At 44.0% G+C, this 26618-nt stretch overlaps 1 protein-coding gene and 1 long non-coding RNA gene across 3 annotated transcripts in view; both read right to left on the bottom strand.

Moving 5' to 3' along the window:
- On the bottom strand, positions 1-20592 carry Ddx24 (DEAD-box helicase 24). 2 transcript variants are annotated; one of them, XM_013144389.3, is made up of 10 exons: positions 20453-20592; positions 18339-19058; positions 9694-9816; positions 9337-9597; positions 8029-8182; positions 7240-7755; positions 5888-5963; positions 3083-3271; positions 1882-2011; positions 1-479 (listed from the first exon to the last, which is right to left on the bottom strand). In XM_013144389.3, the coding sequence occupies exons 2-10, from the start codon at positions 19051-19053 to the stop codon at positions 214-216; spliced, it is 2430 nt and encodes an 809-aa protein (XP_012999843.1). In that variant the 5' UTR covers positions 19054-19058; positions 20453-20592; the 3' UTR covers positions 1-213. The 2 variants fall into 2 exon arrangements, with proteins under 2 accessions (XP_012999843.1, XP_003462678.1); XM_003462630.5 differs by having other exon boundaries at positions 9337-9816.
- Positions 20593-26238: 5646 nt separating this feature from the next.
- LOC134474242 (uncharacterized) overlaps positions 26239-26618 on the bottom strand; it is a 39455-nt gene continuing 39075 nt past the window's right edge. Inside the window, exon 4 of the long non-coding RNA XR_010044967.1 lies at positions 26239-26526. This is a non-coding gene — a long non-coding RNA (uncharacterized LOC134474242). The remainder of the gene's footprint in view (positions 26527-26618) is intronic.

Here is a 26618-nt window from a genome sequence, read left to right on the forward strand (position 1 = left end):
TCTGACCAGGGTTTTTAATTCAAGAAAACAAGCTGAATACACGAGGAGCCTGTGAGCACTGGAATGCAGGAGGTGGCACTGCTGCACACAACGCTCCTTCACAACGCAGGTCTGCACAGGCCTCTCCTGCTCCAGAGTGGAAGAGCAGATTTCCATACCGAGGGGTGGTGGGCTGACAGCACTGTGCAGGCCACTGCAGCCTGACGGCAGTGGTCACAGTGCGCTTGTGCTTAGCCGCGGCAGCCCCTGCTGCTGCTGCTGCCTGGGAGGCTTCTTCCTCTGTCTGGAGAGGCAGCTCAGCGCAGACTCGCCCTGCCCCGGGGCAGCCGCCAGCAGTGGCGGCCTGCCAGCTTGGGTGGGGTACTTGGTTTTCAGGTCCCCCTTGAACAACGGCTGGGAAAGCAGATGGCGCAGCTCCTTCTTCAGGACCTTCATCTGCTTCTGTCGTTGACGCTCTTCTTGCTGGTCTGCTTTTCCTCCTAGAGCCATAATAAAAACAAGATCGAACTGTGTATGCAGAAACATTCTGCTTCATTTAATGGCTACAACAAAGAAAAGCGTTTGGGAACTACTACTGGGAGGCAAGGTGCAGAAGCTGTCTGCAGAAGCTAGTGTCGGCTCGAGGGGAACTGTAAACTCAGGAGGTGTAGGCAGGACCGCTCTGTCCTTTACTCTACATGGAATACAAAGGCAGGAATTGTCATCATTTTACAGACAGGCAGCTTGGGCTTGGAGGAGGCACCTGATAAGGTCCCAGAGCCAGTTGTCAGACACAGCAGCATCCAAGCTTCCTGACTGGTAAGGTTTCCTCCTCCACCCACTTGCTGCCTGTTCCCCAAGGCTTCCTCAAACTGACAGCTAAGACTCCTGGAGGAGACAGTGAAAGCTGTGTAAGCTCAGCTCTCCTGCACCTCACCAGCATGCTGTGACTGCACGTGCACAGAAGGCCTAGTCAAGGGGTTCCCCCACTCCTGTCCCCAGCACCCCACCTTCACCCAATTCCCAGGCCTGAGCTGCTCGCTGACATCAAGCCATGTTTTGGCTCTGGGCTCCCACTTTGAGCAGACAATATGCATCAACCCTGCCTCGGACTCTGCGGACGGGCCCTGACATGCGGTGAGTGCCAGGGCATGCGTGATGGGGTAGAAGGAGCACTGGCCATACCTCTGGTATCACAGTGGTAGAAGTTGTTATCCCTGTCCTATGCAGGGACCATGCACACACATCCCTGAAATGCTGTCCCTGCAGAGTAAGGCTTAGGCAGTGCCTGGTGGGGCCCTGCTTCTCTGCACAAACCCCCTCTCTGTGAGCTCACACACAAAGCACAGTAGCTCCCGCTCTGTATGTGTCAGGGCACTGGAGATCCCGTGAGATGACGACATGGAAGTGCTCCGTCGGCTGAGAAGGTGGACACAGCAGGAATGGGGACACATGGCTTTCTGCCAGGCACTGCTGCACACCCTTGATATTCTTCAGTCATCTTCACAACCCCAGGAGGGAGGGAAGTAGTTTGGTATGGAAACTGAGGTACAGCCGAGTGGTTACATGATCTGATGTCGTCACACAGGAGTTAAGGAAATGAGCTACCAATAAATGCAGTCTGACCAGGGCACCTGCTCTCTGCATTGGACTCTGCGGCCCATGCTTGGGAAACAGAAGCAGCCAAGGGCTCCAGACAGGACAGGTGAGATAGAGGGAATAAAGGTGGAAGGCATTAGGCTCACCAGGGATTAGGGACCATTAGCAGCAAATGAAAGGGCAGTTAGCTGGTTCTGAAAGGTCCCATAGTGTGGAAAGTTCCAATGTAAAACACAAAAGTTAAAGGGAAAAAGAAAACACGTCCAATGTCCCTCCTCACTCTGATCCAGCCCAGAGGCTTACCTTTATACATCTCTTCATCCAGGTCAACCTCCAGGGCAGCCGCTGCCTGCTCAATCCAAGAGTTATGCAGACAAGCCTGGAAGTTCCGGTACTCAGCTTTCTCAATCTGTCGAGCTAGGCGGATTCGCTCCTGGGGGAAAGGAACACAAAGTAGTCACCATGTAGAGGATTCAGGCCTCTGCGAAGTGAAGCTGTACTGTAAAACGGCTCCTGAGATCAGTGGTCAGGATGCACTTAGCTCCCACTGACACGTTTGATTAAGGCCCAGACGACAACCATCACATGGATGTGCACACACAAGCACAAGACCGCTTTCCCAATGGACTGCTCCCGCAGCCCCGCTAAGAGCTGTCCTACAAGCGAACAGCATGGCACGGCTAGCTGCAGTAACTTTCCTCACTGGCTTTAGGTCAGAGAGCAGTGACAACGTCTCCCCCAGAAGGGGGGCTGCAACCATGGAAAGCCATGGGGCTCCCGTCCTCCTTCCTAACAGGAATTCCATTCCATCTTCCCACTCCAGTCATCTCCCACCATCTTTTTTTCATTTTTCTTTTTTTTTTTTTTTTGGTACTAGAAATCAAACTCAGGACCTTGCACTTGCCAGGCCGGCACTGCTGTGCCACCAGGCTATGTCCCCGGCCCTCCTGCCATCTTTCCGCTAATATGCGCTTTGAACAAAACAGCCACAAGTGCTTCACTGCGCCATGCTTTTGCTGTCTGTTTCTGGAACTCTGTTCCTCTTCACCTCTCCACTCACTGCTGCAGAAATAAATGCTTTCTCCTCCCAACGTAACTGTATAGTCCCTAACCCACATTTTCAACCTGGACCCCATGTGGTTGGCCTGCTCAAAAACTGCTGCGCCCCTGGGGAAAAGTGTCCTGCTCTGCTCCCTGACACCTGACACCCATATGGGGAACACCCGCTAGGCTACAGTGAACTCACCAGGCAGGATTTATCGGTTTCTGCTTCAAGAATGCAGCCAAACCTTTAGGATCTGTCTTTCTTCACAGCCCTCAGACAGAAAGCCCATGTGGCCACACTCACTGCCCTGTACACTGAGGAGGGCAGAGACTCGGGGCTGGACAGCAAACACATGGCTGAAGGAGAAAACACCTCCATTTCTGAGCCTGTTTTCAGTTTCCAAGCACGAGGCTGCCAGAATCACAGGGCATGGGAGTTTGCACAAAACTTCCTTTTTACCTTGACTACATCCATGTACTTTGTCTGCACAGGAAAGAGTGGGATGTCCTCAGCTTTCTTGAGAGTCTTGTAGATCTTCTTAAAGTTGACTATGTCCTCAGGCCCAATCAGCATCAGGCTGAGGCCTTCACTGGTGGCACGAGCAGTTCGACCACTTCGGTGGACGTAAATCTCTGAGGTACGAGGGACCTGCCAAAACAAGAACCAGGGTCAGACAGGAACCAGGGTCAGATGCAGCTGCTCCCTACTAGCCAGGCAGGCAGGCACCTCTGCAGCACTGAGGACCAATCTGACATGGACCCCCTCCCCCATTCAAACTGTCCCAGGTTCCACCTGGTCACTGTGTGCGCCTCTGCCCTCCCATGCCTCACTCGGAAGCATTCAAGTGGACCATGGTGGTCAACTTTTATTTGGTGTCTACTCCTCCCACTCCTGTCCACCATGCCCTAGACCCATGCTGCTACTGTCACCTTCCTGAGTCCAGGTCTGACCATAATCGCCCATTCTATCTGAAGAAATGCGCAGAGCAATGGCACTGTACCCACTACGCATACATTATACCATTTAACCCTCCGTATGAAAGAGTCACTTCCTGGTTATCCACATTTCATTGACCAGGAAACTAACACACCAAGAGGTCAAACTTCCCCCCAGGTTACCCAGCTAAAGAGATGAGCCAGGACTCAAGCTGAAGCAGTCCAGTTCCAGATATCATGCCAACCCTGAGCTACACCGCCTCTCTCTGACACACTGGACACAGTACCACAGACCACGTGGCCCAGGCCCTGACAGCCCTTTCTCCTCCTCCCATTGCACATCCCACTGATCAGGCACACAAGTCTTTTCCACTGAGCCCAGAAAACATCTCGGTATCTTTTTCATCAATCCAGTGTTCCAGGCAGCTACTGGGAACTGGTCATAATGGTTCTAGAAATGAGATCTACTCACCGTTCTTTTTTTTTTTTTCTTTTTCCTTTTTATCCGTACCAGGGATCAAACTCACTACTGCCTGCTTACAAGGCAGGCGCTTATGCTGCTGAGCTAAACCCCCAGCCCATTTTTAAAGGTATTCTTTTTTTTTTTTGTCTTTTTTTCCTTTTTATCAGTACCAGGGATCGAACTCATGACTGCCCGCTTGCAAGGCAGGTGCTTATGTAGCTGAGCTAAATCCCCAGCCTACTCACGGTTCTTCAATTCCAGGATAAAGGCTCATCACTCTAACACTCAGGGATTTCACTGGCCTGACCCCAAGTCACCTGCCAGTTTCAGCAGTTACCTACCCCTCCCCCAATACAGCCCTCTTCCCACTCTGGGCCACGTCTCCCCAACACTGCCCAGTCCCATATGTTCCCCACTTTTCCCTTTCCTCCTCCTGCATATCCACATCCTCTCAAGTACAATACTTTCCTATTTCCTGAATACGTTCTGTAGCTTTCTAGTATCTTCTGCGTGCTCACCCCTCCCTGCCCCAAGCTGGATATGGCACTGCTTAGGGGTGTCACAGAAATTCTCAGGGCCTGCACCTTGCTCTCTCCCCCAAGGACTGACCCAACCCCTCCCCAAATGGAAGTAGGGACTGCTCCTCTGAAATTCCATACCCCAAGAGACTTCTAAACTGCAAGGAAGGATTACAGAGAAAGACAATAAAAATGTCCTAACTAGCATTTAGGGAGTACTCACACCGAGCTGGGCGCTTCACCATGAGCTTACTACAGCTCTCATGACAACCCTATGGGGTAGGCAGCACCATTACAATGACACTGAATAGGAGGTACCCAATAACTCATTCAGCCAGCCATGAAGCATCGGATGAGCGTCATAGCCTGGCACTCTAGCTACCGAGCCCATATTCCTAGCAACTACTCTTATAAGCTGTGCGCACTAATGATACTGTACTATCATCATGCACTAACATAGCAAGTGCTTACAGTGAGCCAGGTAACTTCTTAAGCTTTTTGTAAATAGTAAATTATTTTACTTCTTCGTTAGAACCTAAGAAGTAGGTGGTATAACTGCTAGTTAACCTGTAAGAAAACAAAGGTGTAGGGAGATCAAATAACTTGACCAAGGTTACACTACTGGGATCTAAGCTAAGAGAAGTTTTTGCTACCATATTCTTCTACCTCTTGATGCCAAATAACCATTCGCATGCTGCTCTAGTCTGCCTAAGATCTGTCCCTTCTATGACTCATGCTGAGGCTCCTCAGCGCAGCAGTGTTGGGACATGGGGCCCTAATGTGAAGTATCAGATCATGGGGCAGAGTGCCCTGAATAGGTTAATGGCACCTCAAGGGAAGATTTTCTTGCTATGACAGGGCTGGGTTAGTTACTGTGTGAATATGTTGTTACAAATCAAGGTTATTTCTGTTTGTCTTTCTACCTTGCAGCTCTAACCAGAAGCTGAGCCAGTGCTGGGGCCATGCTCTTAGACTTCCCAACCTCCAGAAGCATGAGCCAAAACAAATCTCGCTCTCTGTAAATTATCCTCTAGTCTTAGACATTCTAGTATAGCAACAGAAAAGTAAGACACGTGCGTAACTGATGATCCACTTCATGGGAGAAACTAAGACTCCACCCTGACAATCCCAAGTCTGTAGGGAAGGCTACTTGCCATTAGAGTACAAACTATACCAAGGACTTCCCGAGACTGACTCTCACGGTGTTCCAAAAGCGGCAGCAGTAAGCACTAGATGCTGGGGGTGGACCTACTGCCCTGGCCTCAGACCAGTGGCTCCTCTTCTCCCTTCAACCTTTGACTTAAAAATCCCTCATTCAGTGCGAGATGACAAACCCCCAGAGCCCTACCTGGTAATGGATGACATGCTGGACTTTAGGAATATCCAGGCCTCGAGCTGCCACATCTGTTGCCAAGAGAACACAACTATGGAGACAGAAAGCATACGCATAATTATAACTAGGTATAACTAAGAGCAATCACTGAACTCCTACCACGTGCTGAGCACTTCAAACACACACACAGTATTTACAATCATCTTACAAGATGCTACCTAAAGAGGCAGGCGCCAGGTGTGGTGGTGCACACCTGTAATCCCAGCACTCAGGAGGCTGAGGTAGGACAATTGTAAGTTCAAGGCCAGCCTCGGCTACATAAGTGAGTTCAAAGCCAGCCAAAACCACACAGCAAGACCCAGTCTCCAAAAAAACCAAGAAAAAAAGAGAAGGGGTCCCAGAGGTTTGTTTCCAAGATGTATGTAGGTAGCATCAGGATCCAAACCTGTCTCATGACCCAATCGACAGGTCACACTGACCAAGGCGCCTTCCAGGGAATTAAACGAGGCCCTGCATACTCTGGATCAGTGACTTCGCCTAGCACCATCACAAACTTCCTCACTCTTCCCCAGGTTATTTGTACTCTGCTCCTTGAAAACAGTGGTCTGATGCAAAGACAGAAGGACAAACAGCTCAGTGAGAGGGATCACAGGCTCTGGGGTCTGACAGATTTGGCTGAGGCCCAGCTCTGCCAGTTCTAGGATGAGAAACCTTGGGTGAGTTGATCTCAGACCTTATTTTTTTTCATTTCTGAAATGAGAATAGTGGGAGTCAAGCCACTAGTCATTAAAGCTAACATTTAGCATACATACTGTGTGCCAAAGACTATTCCAAGCACTTGACATACACAAATTCTCAATTACTTTAGCTTTCTAACAATACCATGCAGTAGCTTCTATAACTGTCCCAATTATGAGAAAATGCAACACAGAGACGTAAAATAACTGGATTGGCTAGCAAGTAAAGGAGCCAGGATTTGATTGACAGTACTTTTTCAGTCTGCGCTCTCAACCAGAATGAATATATTTTGCTGCTTCTCCAGAATATTAGAAGTGACTGAAGGTGATAATGCACCTAAAGGGTCAGCACAGGTCTTTATCTGTTGTCTAAATGCTCAGTAATAGTAAGGATGGTCACTGTTATGTCACTATTATAGGAATTTCTAGAGGGCTTTAATAATAGCAAGCAAATACACTAAATGAGGGTGACTTGGCCAGATAATAAACAAACTTACAAATGAAACAATGGCTCCCTTCTGCTGTTAAGGACCCTGTGACAGAAGGTGACTTCCTGTCATTTCCCTACCATCGTGAGTTCTCCATGGCCCAGTGGCTACAGGCTCAGTATCTGCAGAAGGCCTGACTTACTCTTTCAGCCGGGCAAACTGCTCCAGGTTTCTGAGCCTCTGCTTCTGGTGCATGCAGGCATGGAGGGTCAGTGGCATGATATCCAGGACTTTGAGGAGTCCCGACAGACGTTTGATGCAGGAGATGCTGTTGGCAAACACTAGGCTGCGGCCTGGGTACTGCATCAGGAAGTAGTACAGGTAGAAGTCCTTCTCCTCCGTCTCACAATGGATTTTGGTCTCTGTCAGGGTCTCCACTGTACCCTCATTCCTTGTGAGATCAATGACTTTAGGCTTGCCCCTCATGCCAATCTTCTGCATGAGGAGGTCAAGTTTGGCAGTTTTGTCTATTTTTTTAACATGCTTCTTATGAAGAAGTCGAGCAGGAACTTGATGTACCAGGGTCAGTGTAGCAGAAAAAACAAGTGTCTGTCTCTTTGGGTTGTACTGGGAGTCATTGAGCATCTCTAGCAGCTGTGATAGCTCAGCAAAATGGCCTTTCTCAACCATCCGGTCTGCCTCATCCACTACCAGGCACCTGCGGATCCAGACAGAGTGCCATCACTGGTGAGTGGCAGGTAAGAGGGATCATCTGCATACTCTACTCCCTTCTCAGCCACACACTTTCACATGCAGGTACCCTCCCATCACCAGGAGGGCCTCCACTTAACTCCCTCATGCACACCTAGCTTTCTAAGGACAGGGCCAGGATGGCCACACAATGGCACTCTAGGACAAGGAGAAGGCACAGCACACACCATCATGTCGCTTAAAGCTTTACAGTGGGTAAGGGAGAGGTACCATCTCTCACCTGAGCTGCCGAAGGTTGCTTAAATGAGAGTGCTTTTCTTTAACAAGCTCCCACAGCCGTCCTGGTGTGGCGATCACAATCTCAGGATGGCGATTCAACATCCTCTGCTGCTTCTGTGTGGACATCCCACCAACCAAAATAGCAGTTTTAATTCCTATGGGACAGAAAACATTAAGGACACTCACTCAGCTTGGTTACTATTTTCTCACATGTCTAAATAGCACCCCAGATTAGCAAATGGTCAGCAGCCCAACCTCCTGCTCCAGGGTGGTGTTAATTAAGCTGGCCTGGCCTGGCCAACTTCTAGAGCACTTGAGTATTCTGTCATGTGGGTACTGTCTACCTCTTCATTTCTTTCTACATCCTCCCTTCCAACTACAACAGATGGCAATCAGTCATGCTTACCCCCAAAGCTGGGAAGCACGAACATTAGTTCACTAAGATGCTGGGAAGGATATGTAGCTCAGTGGCATAAGCACCTGCCTGGCAAGTGCAAGGTCATGAGTTCGATCCCCGGTACCAAAAAAAAAAAACAACAACAAAAAAAAAAAACAAAAAACAGTGTTGGGCTGGGGATTTAGCTCAGCGGCATAAGCACCTGCCTTGCAAGCAGGCGGTCCGGAGTTCGATCTCCGGTACCAATAAAAAAAAGAAGCCCTTCCCACTGCCCTCAAGGCTCCCTTGATGCTTGTTATTTTTCTCTCTAGTGAAGGACTTTGCCCAGTACCAGCATAGGAATGAACAGAGGATCATGAGGATAAAATGTTTAGCAAAATGTTGGCACACTGTAAGAACCTGGCAATTAAAATGTTGCTTTTATTGTAATACTAAAATTCCCATTGTACAACCCTTCCACAAAAGAATTCCTCTATAGAAATTCTTACCCTAGGCAGGGTCAGTAAACTTTTTCTCAAAAGATCACTAGCAAACATTACTAGGCCTCATGGACCACACAGTCTCTCACAATTAACTTTATGCCACTTTGCCACTGTGGTAGAGAAGTAGCCACAGACAGTATATACCACAGGTGCAACTATGTTCCAATAAAGCTTTATGTACAAGAACAGGCAGGTTGCATGCCCCTGTCCGAAGCATCTATAGCCAATAAATTAACTAATTTCCTTTGTCTAGAATGGACTCAGCTATGCGGCATCATTGGGAAAATTGGGAAAATGCTACTTAGTCAGTTTTCTCCAGCAGATGATCAAAGGTTTTTCCTAGAGCGCAAAGGTCACAGTTCACTTACCTTTACCACTGAACAGTTAGGATTTACTGAGGAAACACTTACTAAGCAGAATTAAACCTCACCTGTAAACTTGGCCACAGCATCAATATGCTGTTTGACCTGGACGGCCAGCTCTCGTGTGGGAGTCAGAACCAGTCCAAGCAGAGGGCGCTTTGGATGCGTTCCACAGGTAGCAGTTTTGCCATCCAACTCCTTTTTTAACTCGCCAGTCTGTTCTCCATCAAGCATTTTTTCTTCATCCTCAGTCTGTTCAGGGACAGACTTCTCTTTGATCAGAGAAGAAGGCCCTTCCCCCGCATCGTCATCGCAGAGCAGGGCCTGGTCTGAGACGGGGGCGCTGATGTTGGCTCTGGCTGGGAGCACTACAGCCTCAGCTCCGGCCTCATCAGGCAACACCCCAGACTCAGGTCCAGCCTCACCTGATGGCCCAGTCTCTCCAGGGGACACTCCAGTATGGCCTGCGGTGGGTGAAGTCTTCCTCTTCTGCCATTGCAACACTGCATGGATCATCGGGATGGCAAAGGCAAGAGTTTTCCCACTTCCTTAGGAAATAAAACAAAATGGTCTGAATCCACAGGTGCATATAGATTTTCTTTTTCTTTTACACAGAATAAAACACCTTAAAATAGCTAAGAGCTACCCCAACCAACACAAAAAGCTCGTCCTCTCCGCACAGGTTCCTTCAGAACAAGACAGCAGAGGAATCTGTAATTTGGAGCCAAGGAAAAGTTTGACAGACAGATACTGAGAACTGAGCTTGCCAGTGATGAACTACAAACATACAAGCAATGAAACTATAAAGAAAAAAACAAGTTTGTTGTTTTAATGGAACAAGATACTTGTAGAAGGGGAAGACAAGCTTATAGGATACTTTCCTAGGATCTTTCTTTGGTGGGAAGAAAGGAAATTTTCTAAGCTTTTCAGTGAATTTAAATATAACACTTTTGTCCTTACTTGAAGATTTTTCAAACTGACCTGTTAATATACAGTACATGGAACCTAATTCACATCATCTGGGCAGGCAAAGCAACACCTCAAGCTGAGAATTACAGCAGTCTCTCCTTAACTGACGGTTTACTTTCCATGCGTTCAGTTACTTGTGGTCAACCATGTACAAAAATATTAAGTGAAAAAATTCCAGAAATAAACAATTTATAAATTCTAAATCAGACAGTATCCCAAGTGCCATGATGAATTCCTTCCCTTTGTCTTGAGTATTCACACTGTGTACGCGCTCCTGCTTAGTCACTCTCTAGCCACTTCAGTTCACAGAGCTAATGTCACTGCCTGGGTTTATGGAATCACATTTTGCTCAATAATGGCCCCAGAGGACAAGAGCAGCGAGGCTGAAAGTTCTCAAGGAAGGAAAAAAAAATCATATGTGACTGCTAAGAACTAGGAATGAATCTTCTTTCCTTGAAATAGTGAAGGAAAAAAGAGATTCAAGCTAGTTTTGCTGCTGTACCTCAAACTGCAAGGCCACTGGTTGTTAAGTGCTTACTTAAGATGTAAAAGGCTTGTGTGTGTATGGTGGTGGTGGGGGGGGGAGTGTTTCAGGACTATCTGCAGCTCCATTATCCACTGGGGAAGCCTGGAAGGCACTCTCCTCAGATTGGAGTTACTCTTGTAGTTTCAAAGTAAAAATGCCCTGGGTAGAAGCAAATGAATGATCTCTGGAGGAAAAAGATCGTGATAAGCATCAAAGAAGTTTCACAAACAATTCTGAAAATGTGCAGCTTTAACAGTAGTCACACCAGAAAACCAGGTATTATAAGAGGAAGAGGAGGAAGAGGAAAATGACCATAACAGTGGTAAAACAGACCCAGGAAACTTCAGTTAAGAAAAATAAATTTTCCATCAGAAACAAAAAAAGCAGGAGGGAGGAAATATAAAACATTTTTATTTGAAAACTTGAAAAAAAAATCTGAGAATTTTAAGAAAAAACTCTAAAAATCAATGTGAAATAAAAGATTTTTAGTTTACTAGCAAATAACTGGACTAAAAGAAATGCTAAAGTCTTTCACACAGAAGAAAAGATGGTATCAGATCAAAATCTTGATCTACACAAGGAAATCAAGAGTATCAGAAATGGAAACTATACAGATATAAAAAAATTTCTTTTGGGACTTCACCCACATAGAGAAGCATACAACAAAAAGCGCAAAGGAGTGGAGAAATGGAAATGTACTCTTGTAAGGTTCTTATATTTCATGTGAAGAAGTTTATCACTTGGAGGTAAACAATGAATATATGTAAATTGCAGAATACAAGGTTAATATATATTTACATAGAAATTTCAAACACACATACACTTTATACATAAATGTATTTTCATGTGTTTGTAAATATCTGTATTTTATGTTTATGTATTTATAAATCTGTATTTCTATCAGCAACGGTCAAATAGAAAGTTTTTTATCACTTGGAACAGAAATAAACATGCAAAATGTACACACTAAAAACCATTAAAACACTGCTGAGAAAATTTAAAGACCCAAAAAAAATGAATACAACACATTCACAGGTTGAAGGATTTAGTATTTTTAAGACGATATTTGTCCTCAATTTGTTCTATAATCAATGCAATCTCACTCAAATATTAGGTTGCTTTTGGAGAAAAAGTTGATTCTAAATTTTACATGGGAGTGTGAAGGCCTAAAATAACCAAAATGATTTTTATAAAGCTATTATCTCTAGGGTGGCAAGGTAGTAATGTATAGATAGGTAAATAGATCAAAACAGTTGAACAAAAACGCAAAGCTAATTCAGTGGAAAGTATACTTTCTCAATGAATGTGGTGAAATAATTAGCTATTCATATGCAAAAACATTTTGAATTATTCAGTAACACAAATGAAGATTAACTCAGCATCATACACTGAAATGTAAGACTTAAGGTAAAAATCTTGGGAGTTCAGGAAGATGGAGGGTCAGTAAGCAGCAAAATAGGGAGCCTCTCTGAGAGAAACAGCTCAGATGCCAGAATAAAACATCCTGGAGAAGACCAGATGGAGGGAGATGCCTCCTCTTGACCCAGGAAGAAACTAAAGGGGAAAAAAAAAGAAAAGAAAATCATGGACAGAAAGGGGGGAGGGGGGGATCATGGAAGAAGGCTATAGCCAGACGCGCTCTCACCGGAGAGTCAGTTCCACTGTGTACCAAATGCCACTGCAATCTGAAGCTGCAGTGAAGTTGGTGAACCTGAGGGCCTGGGCAGAATGAAGTGGCCACGGAGGGGAGCAGCAGAGCAGGAGAGTAACACTCAGCTCGGAGTTAGGGCTCAGAGATCTATACGGGATCACAGTGAGTGTGCAGAAATCAGTCCTCCCGCAGGAGTGGGCGAGGGCCAGGTGTCATTTTGGAGTCACGCAGCATTTTGGAGCTGGGCAGGATAAGTCTGGAACCAGAACTGCAGCGGTTTCAGTCAGCTACTCCTAGCGCAGAGCAGATTGGTGAGAATTGCTCAGACTGAGTCCCACCTCTATGTGTGATCCGATAGCAAAGGACAAGGTCTCCCTGAAACTATACCTAATTGGCCCAGTCCAAGGCACACATTACATGGTGAAGACTCCCAGAGCTTGACCAGCTCAGAAGAGAGGGCTAGCCTGCTGCCCCTGCTTGTACTTCAGTGGTCATCAGCAGACTGGGGAGGACAGCAATCCCTAGCCAGCATGCTTCAGAGTAATCATAGCCAATATAGGAAGTGGCAGGGATCCCCACTATCCACTTGTCTAGAGGAAACCAGAATCACAAGAGGAAGAAACAAAAGGAAATCTCCAGCCCCCAACACAAACACTACTGGCCCCAAGCAGGTAAACGCAGAGGAGATCAAGAGTTGCACACCTGTGGTGTATGAAAAAGCAGCATCTGAAATAAACAATTACCTTCGAGACATTATGAAAGAACTAAAAACACAAATTCTAATACAAGTAAAGGATGGTATAATATAAATAATAAGAGAAATGCTAAAGTACCTCTCAAGAAGACACAGATGGAAGAATGGAGGGACATAGAAAAAAGGAGAGAAATCGTAGATGAAGAATATAAAAAAAATCTAGAATACATGAAACAGATTCAAAAAGATTACCAGGAAATTAAAAAACTCCATTGAAAGCTGGCAAAATAGCTTGAGAGAAGCTAAAGATAGACTATCAAACCTTGAAGACAGGTTTGCAACATATGATTGTGAATGGAAAAATCTGTTAAAAATAATAAGGAATCAAGAAGTAACAATACAAAGGCTAGAAGATGACAAGAGAAGCTATAGCTTAAGAATTAAAATTTTGAGTGAAGAAGCAGAGGTAAACACAAAAGAAATACAAAGGCTATTTACAGAAATAATTAAAGGAAACTTCCCAAGCATAGGAAAAGGAAATGTTATCCAGATATATGAGGCATACAGAACTCCAGCCAGCTATAGCCAAAGTAGATCTACACCCAGACATATAATAATCAAGATCCCAGAAATTCAACACAAGAATAGAATACTAAAAGCTGTCAGAGAAAAGAAACAGATCATCTATAAAGGAAAACCCACAGAATCACGACAGACTTCTCAACACAAACCATCAAATCAAGAAGAAGAGCTTGGAGCAAAGTATTCGAAGCCCTGAAAAAAATTACCTCCAATCCAGATTGATGTACCCTGCAAAACTATCTCTCAAAATTAATGAGAAACAAGATGCCTCCATAACAAAGGGAACTGGGGGAGTTCATGATCACCAATCTAACCCTATAAAAAATATTGAAGGACATTCTAGGGACAGAGAAAAAAAGACCATGGTTTCAAGAACAGTGACAGAGGAGGCTCACTGAAGGGGGCAGACAGTGAAATGAAGGAGAAAAGTAGACAACCAACAGCAGAAAAATAGCAAGGCAGAGATGAGACAGAGAAGATTGGCCATAATCACTCACATGGATGACCTCGATACACTAATAAGAAATACAGGCAGAGTGGGTCAGGAGATAGGGTCCATCAAGATGCTCTATATAAGAAATATATTTAACCTGGAAGGAGGTTTATGGACTGAAAGTCAAAGATGAGAAAATAATGCTCTATGTGACAGGGAACCAGAAACAAGTGGGGGTAGCTCACCCATCAGCCGCAGATTGGTTGGAAAGACATAACACTTTTATACAATGGAGAACTACTCAGCTATAAGGAAAGAAAACCTTGAGGCTCTGGTAGGTAAATGGATACAACTTGAGACCAAGCTCAAGGATAAAAAAGGTTCAGAACCACTTAAATAAATATCAGGATGCCTCGCCAATCTAAAAACTAAAGGAGTTAGTGGGACACAAAATGTACAATGCACCCTAGGAAAGTGAAAGGGGAGGAACTGTCTAAATAGGCAGAGGACACTGGTAATCTTGTATCATGATTTGAAACCCATATGCTGTTTAGTTTGGTTATATTCCTTCCAGTTTGTCTACTTGTACTAGATTTGAGGGCATAGACAGCTATTCCAAAGACAGCAGGATATACTATGGTAACCATTTTTAATTTCCTATTAACTTAATCTGAAGCCCTGTATTGCTTTCACTGCCTAGTTTTGACTGATTCTATCTGAATCTGTCTTGTTCGATCCTCGTCTTGTCTTGACTGATTTTATTCAAATCTGGTATGTTTGATAGTATCAAGTCTGAGAGTAAAGGCAACTACTCTGAAGACAATAAGATTCACTATCATATCCATTCTGGTTTGACTATTACCTTCTTTTGAAGTTCTATAATGTCTCCAATGTTTTGTTTTAATTGATTTTGTTCTGTACTGCTATGTTCAATTTTATTGTACCTGATGATATGGTCAATTCTATTGAAGGTAACAAGACACATCGTGGTAACCATTGTAGATCACCTTGTATTGTGTATTTAAATTATGTATTAGGTATAAATTATGTATTTATGTACATCCTTTTGTTTTGAATGACCCCATGTTTTTGTTTTGTTTTGTTTTCTCATTTGGTTTTTTTTCTTTTCAAAATAAAAATTAAAAAAAAAAATCTTTGTGACCTTGAGTTATGCGGAACTCTTAAAAAGCCATCCATCAAAGAAAAAGTTGATAATTTAAATATCAAAATAAAGAAGTTATTTCCTTCCTTCTTCCCACCTCCCTCCATCCTCCTCTTCTGTGCTGGGCATGGAATCCAGGGCCCTTAGCAAGAACTACCACCGATTCCCAGCCTTCGCGACTCTATCAGTGAGCACCACCTCCAGCTCTTAGAACATCTGCTCTTTGTAGGACACTGTTGAAAGAATGAAAAGAGAAGCCAAACACTGGAAGAAAAATTTGCAAGTTACGTATTTGACAAAGGATGCATCTAGAATATATAAAAAGCTCTCAGCCCAGTAGGGTGGTGCACACCTGTAGTCTCAGCATTCGGGAGGCTGAGACAAGAGGATCACCATGAGTTTGAGGCCAGCATGGGCTCTGTAATAGATTTAAGGCCAACCTGAACTGCATAGCAAGCCGCTGTCTCAAACAAACAAACTCAACAACAAAAAAAGCTCTCAAACTCAATAATCAACAATAAGAGAACTCAATTAAAAATGGGCAAAAGAACTGAACAAATGCTAACAAAGTAAATAACCAGGATGATTCACAAGTAAACATGAAAAGATGCCTGACACCTTGGTCACTAGGGAAATGCGAAGTAAAACTACAGGAAATAATACTAAAACTTAAAAAGATTAATAAAATTAAAGATTGACCATACCAAGTTAAGAAAAACAGGGACCAACCTGAACTTGTAACACCTAGTAGTTACGTAATACAGTAAAATCACTTTGGAAAATTCCTAAAAAGTTACATTTCCTAGAAAAATCTAGCCATTCCACACTCAGCTATCTATATCTATATCTATCTATCTATTTATATATATATATATATATATATACACGCATATATATACATATATTGTACGACTATTTTAATTTTTTTTAACTCAGGCATCAGTTCTGTGTATGGAATATGAACCTGTAGGTCTCATATTGCCATCACATAAAACCTTCCCTCCACCCCTCAATAGTGACATCACGCTTTTTAATGTCAATATATAAGGTTTGGTGTATTTTAATTTTGCTCTCATCTAGCCATACAGTATATTGCAATTAAGTTTCTTGACTTTTGCATTTTCTTAATAACTGCTTTACTTTTGGTTTGCTTCATTTGTTAGGGATCCCTTCTTCTCACACCCAGATATTTATCCAACAAAAATTAAAGAATATACTCATACAAAGACTGATTTATCTATGTAATTTCTAAAATACCCCATCAACAGATGGATGAGCCAGGTGTGGTGGTACATACCTATAATCCCAGGTACGTACGGGACTTGGGAGGCTGAGACAGGAGTTTCGCTGAGCATTCAAGGCCAGTCTGGGACACAAAGTGAATTTAATGCCAGCCTGAACTGCATAGCGGAAACCCGGCCTCAAACAGACAGACAGAAAGACAGACAGACACATACACAAAACCAGATGGATGACTAAATTGTACTCTATGTCAGAACCTCACTCATTAACAAAAAGGAGTAACTACTGGTATTTTCAAATAACATGGCTTAAACTCAAATTATGCTAAATAAAAAATAACCCGATACCCTCCTTCCAAAGATACATATTGTATGACTCTATTATATAAAATTCTAGAAAATGGAAGCTCATTAATGGTGATTTATTAATAGCTTATCAGTGTTTGCCTACCCAGGAATATAGAGAGGGGGAGGAGAAAGGGGAGAGATTACAAAGAAACCTGAGGCATCTTTTTCAGAGCAATTTTTATGTTCACTGTTGCATGGGCAGCCATTTATCTACAGTCCCCAGTGTCCCATGCCTTTTCCAGTGCTGAACCTGCGGGTACACACCATTCTGCAGAGGAACAGAGCAGTTTAGGTTAGGCCTCCAGTCAGGCTCTAGTCACAGTGGGTCACAAAGACACTGACTTTGCATTCCAAAGATCTGCTTCCAGGCCTCTGCACATGCCAAAGCAGTCTAGTACAATGCTTAAGGATACGCAGACCTACTCTAGAGAATGAGACTACCTTTTCAGTTTGAGAAAATCTAGTCTCTGTGAGGCAGTTTCTTTATAAAATGGGGATAACGAACTGCTGTGGTGAATACCTGCAGGGCTGAGGCAGGAGGATTTCAAGCTCAACCCCAGCCTGAACAACTTATAAAATAAATAAATACAAAAGGGCTGGGGATGTAGTCAGTGGTCCTGGGTTTAACCCGCAGTATGGCAAATAAAGGTAAATGAAAGAATTACCACAAGGAAGTTTTGAACACTGAGTTCACCAATACGCAGCACGTAACACAGTTCACTGCACATTTAGAAGTCCAGTATGTGCTGTGAGTAACTGTCATCTCCATCTCCCCTTCCTGATTTTTCCTCGCTCACCCATCTACAAGATTTTTACACAGGACCTTATCTCAAGCTGGCTGTTTGCAGAAGTGTCTGGGTTTATATAACACACAGAGACTAAAACTCTGGCTACTGAACACTTCAAACGTAATTACTCTAAACTGACATGTACTGTAAATTCAAACATACCAGATTTTGAAAATTAGTGCAAAAGTATAAACACGAAATATTTCACTGATAATCTTATATGAATTACATTTTGAAATATTTTGATATAACTGGTTAAATGTTTGTTAAAATTAATTTCTGCTTTTAAACTTACATTTGAGCAACTCTTGAGAATTACAATTCTCCCCTAAACCCAGGAAGCCACATCTACTTCTCTAACAGGCTGATCCTGGCCCTACCTTATTCCTTTGAGCCACTTAGAAAGGCTTAAAAAGAAAATTATCATTTGCAGATCACTTACAATGTACTGTGTAAACTTTACTGTAGCTTTTATCTGTATTTTACAACAGGACTCAGAGACATACAGCTAGGGTACCAAACTCAGGAAGGGTTGGGTTTCGACCCAGAGCTGGCTGACATCTCAACACCTTCATTCAACACTGTCTTTGAGGTTATGGTCTCAATCATTCTCTCCCAGTTCTCCAGCCTACTAACAGCTACAGATTCAATCCTGGCCTATCAAGGCTATCCTTACCTGTCTCAGCAGCCCCGAGGATGTCCAGCCTATCACGAATGGCAGGCACCAAGGTCAGGGCTTGAATTGGGGTGGGTGCAGAGAAGCCTAGAAAGCTGAGTGCTCGAAGAACTGGCTTGGGCACAAACAAGTCCTTCCAGGCTGACACATCTGCTTTCTGGTCATGCACTTCAGGCATCCATGTCTTAGCTTTTTTGGGCACCACTGGGGCAGTGCTTTGGGAAGGCTCTAACTTTTTTTTCCCCTTGTTTTTCTTCTTTTTTGGAACAGTCTGTACCAGGGTTTCTGATGCTATCTTTCCTTCCTCTGGACCAGGGCAGATGGCGCTGTCTCCCTGGGGGTCTGGCTCAGCATCTTCAACCTCAAGCTCTTTCTGGGTAAAGGTGTCTTCACACATCAGCACCACACTTTTATTCTTCTTCAATTTGATCTGCTTCTTTGGGGAGCTAGACTCTCCTTCTTCCTCTTCTTCTGAAACTGTTTGTGCCTTTCTCTTCCTGGAGTCCTCTGAGAAGAGACTGGAGGGATTCTTGGCAGAGACCAACCGGTAATCTGTCAGTTCCTCAAAGCACACTAAGTCGTCCATCTGTCCATCTGCGAACACATTTGGGTCAATCTGCACCTGCTTCCATTTTCCCACAACTTTAATGCCTTTTGTTGGAAATCTGCCACGACGTGGTAGCTTTTGCTTCAATTTTGTCTCCTTCAACTTCATGGTTGCTGATAAGGAGAGAAATGTTTCTTTAGGTTGGTGACTGAGAAGTACAGGGTTCTAAGGCAACAAATATTTTCTAAGCAACCTATCAATTACTGTGCCTTGCAAAGAACTGATCACACAAAGATTGCTGTAACACAGCTGCACCAGCTGGGCATCCTAGTACATGCTTGTAATCTCAGCACTCAGGAGGTTGGGGCAGGAGGATCCCTGCAAATTCCAGCCTGCCTGACCTACATAATGAGTTCAAGGCCAGCCTGGACTACATAGTGAAGTCTTCTCAAAAACACAAAAACAAAAGCAACGAAAACAGGAATAAAAAAACCCTGCTCCTATCTGGAAGAGATGCTGCCAACTGAAAAAGACATACACCCAAGAATAGGAAGGTTGGCACAGAACAGAGAGAACATAGGAGATAGTGTAAAGACATGAGATAAACCTGCCTTGGATTCCAGATTTAACACTTTATGAGTGTGTGACCTTTTAACAAAGAAGTTTACTTCTCTCTGAACCTCAGTGTTTTTACCTATAAAGAGGGGAGGAGCCATAGTATGTAAGGAAAAGGTGGCTGGGTTCGCTATTGCAAGAATGCGAAGTAGTATTGTTTGAGAGTGCAAATACCTGAACCATCATTCTGAACTTTGCCACTTGGGTTAAAACCCACCCAGTTTTTTTTTTCATTGCATTTTAAATAGTTTAAAGAACACTTAGGCACAACTCTTTGAGTGGAACTCGAATCACATTCTGTTTAGAAAAGCGAAGACAACGAATTACGCGGAGAACACAAAACCTCGCTAAATGAAAAGCATAAGGTTCTGAGGCTCAAACACTTTAGAAGTTAAAACTCGCTTCGAACTCGGAACCACCACTTGCCAGTTCTTGCTAGCCTGCAGCGGTGAGATCAGTTTCTGTGCAGTTTCCAATTGGGGAAACACCTGAATCGTTACACACAAAAAAAAGGTGGCGCACGGCAAAAATACGCTGGGCTTGGCTTCAGGTGAGGGCGGCAGACAGACACGCAACTTAGGTTCATCACCTGCCCAAGCCAAGTCACGCCACAACCACAAACCAATACGATGAGGGAGGGGAGATGTCACTAGAATGGGGACGACGACGCGGAGAGCGCGGCCCTGCAGAGTAAGCTAGGCAAGGCCCTTCTTCGACGCCGGCCCAGCATCTTAACACTAACCCGCGCACGCAGCCGCGAAGCCGAAGCCGCCGGGTCTGGAGACCCAAGGGCCCCGAGCCTGGGGACCCGCGTGCAGCCTGGTACGCCCACCCAGGACGGCGGCCTCCTTCTCTCGACCCAAGAACCCCAAATCCGGCAAAGCCCCCCAGAAGTGTCGCCCCGCGTCCCAACGCGGTGCTGGCCTCAGCCCACTACGGCTCTAGTATTCACCTCGTGGAGACGTCGCACTGGCTCTCTCGGACACCCACCAGCCGCCTCGGAGTCTTCCGACACTGCCTCTCACCTGCAGCCTCCACTGCAGTTCCGGGGCGGGACTTGTACGCACGCGTGCGCGCTTCAGAAGGAAGTCCCGCCCTCACACCAAAATTTGCTGCCTGATTGGCTGCTCTACGTGATTTCTACGGGCAAGTGCAGAGAGCAGGTTCCGCGTGTGTCCTACGCTCGTTTGTAGTCTCCCTCATCAAGTGAGTGTAAACTGGGCTGATAGCGCAAGTCCTCCGTCCGAACGGTTGTGCACAAGTCTTGTAGTCGCTGTCCACGGACTGTGTGGCTACTGTGTTTCTTTGTTTAACTTACAGCCCAACCAGTCAGTATAGGACGTGCTGTGTTCTCCAGATTTGGTTTGGTTTTAAACGTCTCGCCTGTTGTATATGGATGGTTAAGGTAAAATGCATGCTTTAACGACCAAGCTAAACAGGCTCCTTTGTAATAGAACAAGAGAAATCAGCTTCACAGCATATACTGACCTTTTAAAGTGGCTGTCACCGGGTCACCTGGAAAACCTTTCTCCTACGTCGTATCTGATGATGTGGGGAGATGACAGGAAATTGTTTTCCTCAGGGCCAGTCACACATCTTGGAGCGAGGTGAGGTTTGCTTCCTAACAGAGTTGTTTTCTGGGAAAATGGAACTCAGCAGAGAGAGGCTGGGAGTAGCCCCCTGAGGTGGGAATTGGAGGCATCATGCAATCTCAGAATGGTACATGCTGGAGAGGCACAGTGAGGACTTCTGAAAAAGATGGTCATCTGTGTTATCAGAGTTCTTAAGAGAAACTGAACTAACAATACATATCAGTGTGTAAATTGGAAATAAATTGTTTTCAATTTTTTTAGATGGGAGAGGGGATGGTTCTGGCCAAGAGCAAAAGGAAGACATTACAGTAGTGGGAACACAGTAATTTCCCCCTCAATAATCTATTAATAAAAAGTTACTTTCTAAAGAAATACAATATATAGCTATTTTAATAGAGTCGTTGCTTCCTCCCACCCAACCTGGAGAAATTTTACTAAAGATCAAGACACCTAGTAAGGAATGGAACTAGTTGCCAGGGGATCCATGCAGCAGCATTCAGGTGTACTTACAAATGTGAAGGCCTATTTCCAAAAAATATAGAAGAAGGGCTGGGATGGAACTCAGAGGTAGAGTGCAAGTAGCATGTGCAAAATCCTGGCTTTTTAGGGAAACTTCCCTCAAAACGTACAGAAGAGAAAAAAAAATACGTAAGAGTGGATATGGGCCCAAAATTGTTGGAGCAACTGGCACATTTGTGCTCATAAAACTACCCCATAGAAATGTAACAAAGCTAGCCAGGGAGGCCTCCCAGGGCAAGTTGTGAGTCTGAAATCAGAGTACCTGGACCGAAATGTGAGTTCAGTAATATTCATTGCATGATTTTGGAAAATTATACACTCTTCCTGCATCTGTTTCTTGATCTATAAAGTCAGAACAATGGTAATCCTTAAAGAGTTATTAAATGCAGTAATGTAAGGAGATGACTATGGTTCCAGGTGAGCCCAGGGTGATCTTAAAGTTCCTTATCACACTATAGCTACCAAACATACCTGTGCTTTTGATGTACATATCAAAAACCAAATAGTTGGGGAAAACACATTTCATCCAAATGCCTCCACAAGTTTCGCAAGCCTTTACTGTTCCCAGTGACACCACAGAAATCATTCATGTGCAGATATTTTTGTGCAGTCTCTCGATTCCTTCATTACAATGGTTGTTAAGAAACAAAATTTCTGTGTCAAATGGGCTTCTGATGTGTACTGACAAATGACTGACCAGAAAAGTACATACCAGAGCATAACCTACCAAGTACGGAATGAAGAAGAGTCCCTTTTCTACTTTTATGCAGACACTAGATCCTTTCAGATATTTGACTTTTAAAATAATAAGATAAAGTAATGAATGGATAATAAAGATATAGTCGGCATCATTCCATCCCCTGCCATGAACAGCCATCATAAAAACCTAAAGACCACATATTCTGCAAGTGACCTGAATGTGCTCACCTGAGTGTTTTGTGCAAGAATGGGAGGGTGGAAGGCATGTGGGGAATGTGCTTGTGCTGCCACACATATCAGGAAGGTCCTGGTTTCCTGCAGCAGAAGCAGAACTGTAAGATCCAGTTCTTACTTTACTAGGCAAGATGCAGCTATCAAGGCATCCATTTACAAACACAGATGGACAATACCTTAGGTAGCTTGGCCCCAGAGTCAACAGATGGGGCAGTACTTTTCCCACGTCCCAGCTTCTTGACTGTGGCATCCTCAAGTGATCCAGTTCTACAGTGTTATCCTAGAGGCAGAGGACATTTCTATAATCTCAGCTGAGACCCTCCTTCCCCGGAGCTGGAACACTCTCCTAGTCAGTTGATTCCCTCTGTTAAAACCCATTCTGCTTAATTTAGTTGAGTGATTGCTGTTATCTTCACTATCACCGCCATTCTTTTTTACTACTTGAGACATCGAATGTCTTTTTGAACATTTATTAGTATGTATATTTCTTTCTCAGAGAACTGTCTCTCCTGGGAGTTTTTGTTTGTTTTTTTATGTTTCGTACCAGGGATTGAACTAATGACTGCATGCTTACAAGGCAGGCGCTTATGCCACTGACCTAAATCCCCGACCCGTGGGAGTTCATTTTTTAACACAACTCTTTAAAAATCATTTCATAAGAATTCTCTTTACTTTGAGGATACTAATAGTACAAAAATACTTGTTTTCTTTTTCCCACTTGTTTCTTAACTTTGTTCATAATACTTTTAACGACACATGCAGCTTGATGCTGAGACAGTGAGGGGCCACCCTGGTGGAACAGTGAGGGGACAGAAGGCTAAGATGACAATATAAACCCCTGAACGTGATGAACTATTACCCCTTGTAGTATGGAAAGTTTCAGAAGACTAATCCTAAAACCTTGATAAAACTACCAAAGCAGAATGTTTGCATGAGATGAGACATCATTGACAACCTAAATAAATCTCTAATATCTGCTATCAATTGGCTTATAATCACTACTTTTGGCCATCACACTGCTGGATAATGTACAATTGGTTCCCATGGGCTTTGCTGTAGGATAATACCTCTGTTTTGTGTGTAACACTAACAGTTGCCTGGGTTCCTTTCCAGGAACCCGAGGGCCACTTCTGGTGAAAACACTGAGATTATAGTGTTTTCTCACTGAAAACTGTTATTATACTGTTTTTTTCACTGAAAACAATGAAATTATAGAAATGTGATAGATGTGTAAAATGGAATAAAATCTGTCTTCTTATTGTCTGTTCTTATTGCTGGGTGGACACTTGGGTCAAATTCTACTCAGCTCTGCATGGAGGCTGATCATTTTCTAATGTTTGGTCCAAGATTATATAGGATTAACTCTGTATTGCCCATTGAAGCAGCTATGTGTCTTTTCTTTCTCTTGTCTCATTTCCTGCCCCCACTGTTTGTGTCCTTCAGAAGCCATAAAAACCCAGACACCCAAAGTCCTTCAGTCCTATCATAGGACTCAGACCTATAAGTCTCCGAGGTTTTAGGCGGATGATGGTGCCAGCTGCTCCAAAATTCCAAGGCCTCTAGATGAATTGACTATGACTACCTGCTGGCGCAAGTCCATCACAAAAATAAACATCTCTGAACCCTGAAATTTCCCTGAATAATGAGAATTACCAGAATTTAGTCCATGTCAACAAATCAGTAAAGCCCTGCTTGCTCCCCTTATTCTGGGAGGAGCTGTTTGGGCATTCACTTGAATGCCCAAGCCTTCAACTGAAGCTTCAGTTTGACCAAAACCCCTTCCCCAAAATTTTGTCTGTGCAGAAGTGTGTGTGCTTGCAATGTCCCAATCTTGTTTATTTCTCCCAGTCTCCTTTCTATCATCTCTGGATCAAAAGATCCCATCATCAGTGTCATCATGAAACAGAGAGTTGTCCTTTTGTCTTGAGTCACTGATCAAGAGCTCTGTAAACATGTTTTAAATGAAAAAATAGAAAGAAGAACAATGAAAGAGGGTCTCATTGTTCAGTTGGGAAACAGGAAGGCAGGAAATGAAAGAAATGGCCAAATTAGGGTGGAAGAGGCCTTCTGCTTAAGATAGCTTCAGATATCGAGTTTGGCCCTTGTTCAAGACAAAGAAATGAGGTCAACAGTTTTAGTGCCTGATCCTCCGCCCAACAATCTTTATCTTTAAATATCCTAAAGTTTTCAACAAGTATTGCTTAAATTTTCAGGCATCCTGTGATTTTTCACAGCCGGGTTGCAGAGTTACCCTTGACCCCCAGGAGGCAGCATTGATTCCAGTGTCATGGCCTTAAAGACATCCCTCGCTTGGAGACAGATACACGGGTTTCTTGAAATTTCCTATTGCTAGGGTAGCTAGGGAAACAATCTGTGTATGGAAAGAACGGTAGCATTTATCCCAAACAATAAGATCTTTTGAGCCAAAGGTGATACAAATATTGCAAGCACACACACTCTGGTACAGTAAAGGTTTGGGGTAAGGCCCTTTAGCTAAGAGCTCCAACCGAAGGGAGTCAGCAGTTGGTCAAGAATGACCAAACTGCTTCCCGAATAAAGAGAGCAACTGGTTTTTAATGATTTGCTTATATGGACTAAAGCCATTGGTCCGGGGCATAGTTTCAGAGGTGTTTATTTTTGTGATGGATTTGGACCACCAATCACCACCTCACAGTCACGGTATCAGTCACAGTCAACTCATCCTAGAGGCTGTGCATAGAATTTAAAAGTAGTTGGTGCCACTATCCCATGCAAAACATCACAGCCTTGGTCCTATGATAGGGCTGAGGGACCTCAGGTGCTTGAGTTTCTATGGCTTCTAAAGAAGTGCAAGGGTAGGGGCAAGAGTGGAGGGGGTCATATAGCAGCTCCAATGGCAACATGCCCAGTTAACCGTGTACAGCAGCTTTGGACAAAACATTTGAAAATGACCAATGTGTGTATATGCACAACTGAGGAGAATCTGACCAGAGGTTCAGACAGCAAAGGGATATACACAGTATGAAGACAGAGATGTCAAGGGTATTTTTTGTTGTTGTTGTTGTTTGGGTTTTTTTGTTTTGGTCTTTTTGAGACAGGGTCTCACTATGCAGTTCAGCCTAGTCTCAAGCTCACTTTGTAGCCTAGGCTGGTCTGGCACCCGCAATGATCCCCCTACCTCAGCCTCCCGAGTTGCTGGGATGACAGGCATAAGCCACCATGCCCAGCATGATGTTAAGATTTTTAACCCATTTCAGTCACCTACCAGATTTCTGTAAGTTCAGATGAAAGCTCAGTGTTCTCAGCAAAAGTGGCAATCAGGTCTCTGGAAAGCAACCCAAGCAACTGTTGTCATACCCAGAGGACTGTGTTTCCATACAGCAAAGCTAGCAGGAAATAAATAGCATATTTCCCAACAGTGTGACCTCCAAAATGAATGATTTTAGGCTGAGAGCCAAAAAACTAGAGGGCTTATTTCAGTTCCCCCTTATTAATGATTTCTCATCTTGTTTAAACATTTTGCTTTTATGGTTTTGTCAGCATCTCATGACTGATCTGCTGAAGCCTGCCATCCTTTGATGGGTAGCAGTTTATAATGCCCACAGGTTTATTTTATTATTCCTGTTATACCACGATGGCCCCTACCTGTCTCATTCCCTCCTGATGTTGCAGAAAAACTAGTATCAAACCAGATTGAAGACTCTGCACCAAGAAATCTAGAAGGCAACTTTATTGAGCTTAACGCCAGTGGGCTGGGGACTATAACAGAGTCCACATCACCAGCAACGAGTCAGCTTTGAGTTCAGTTTACAGACAGTTTGCGAGCAGAATGTACAAAGCAGATGGCAGGTTATTACATGATTGGTTACATGAAGTAAGTCACATCCTGGAGGCAAGGAGATCGAGCTGAGTTGTGGAGAGGCCACACTGACTCCACATTGTGCCAGACACATCCTGTTGACAGTATTTTGGTAGAAAGTGCTGGCCTTGAAACATTTCCCCTCTGTAAGGTAAAAACATGAGGTCCTATAAGGACAAGAAGCAAAAAAGTTATATAATCTAAATATGCACAATGAGTTTCTTTGCTCTTAATCT

The sequence above is a fragment of the Cavia porcellus genome, unplaced genomic scaffold, assembly GCF_034190915.1.
Source record: "Cavia porcellus strain 051 isolate PalLab524CR breed Dunkin Hartley unplaced genomic scaffold, mCavPor4.1 scaffold_31, whole genome shotgun sequence".
Lineage (NCBI taxonomy): Eukaryota > Metazoa > Chordata > Mammalia > Rodentia > Caviidae > Cavia > Cavia porcellus.

What these genes read in the sequence shown, in the direction of transcription:
- Ddx24 (XM_003462630.5), bottom strand. Translation starts at nt 19,053, where the DNA reads ATGAAGTTGAAGGAGACAAAATTGAAGCAAAAGCTACCACGTCGTGGC. An exon ending in CCTCGGGGCTGCTGAGACAG is followed by an intron (nt 9,817 to 18,338) that starts GTAAGGATAGCC and finishes TTATTTCCTAAG; the next exon opens with GAAGTGGGAAAACTCTTGCC. An exon ending in AGCAACCTTCGGCAGCTCAG is followed by an intron (nt 7,756 to 8,028) that starts GTGAGAGATGGT and finishes CTGGATCCGCAG; the next exon opens with GTGCCTGGTAGTGGATGAGG.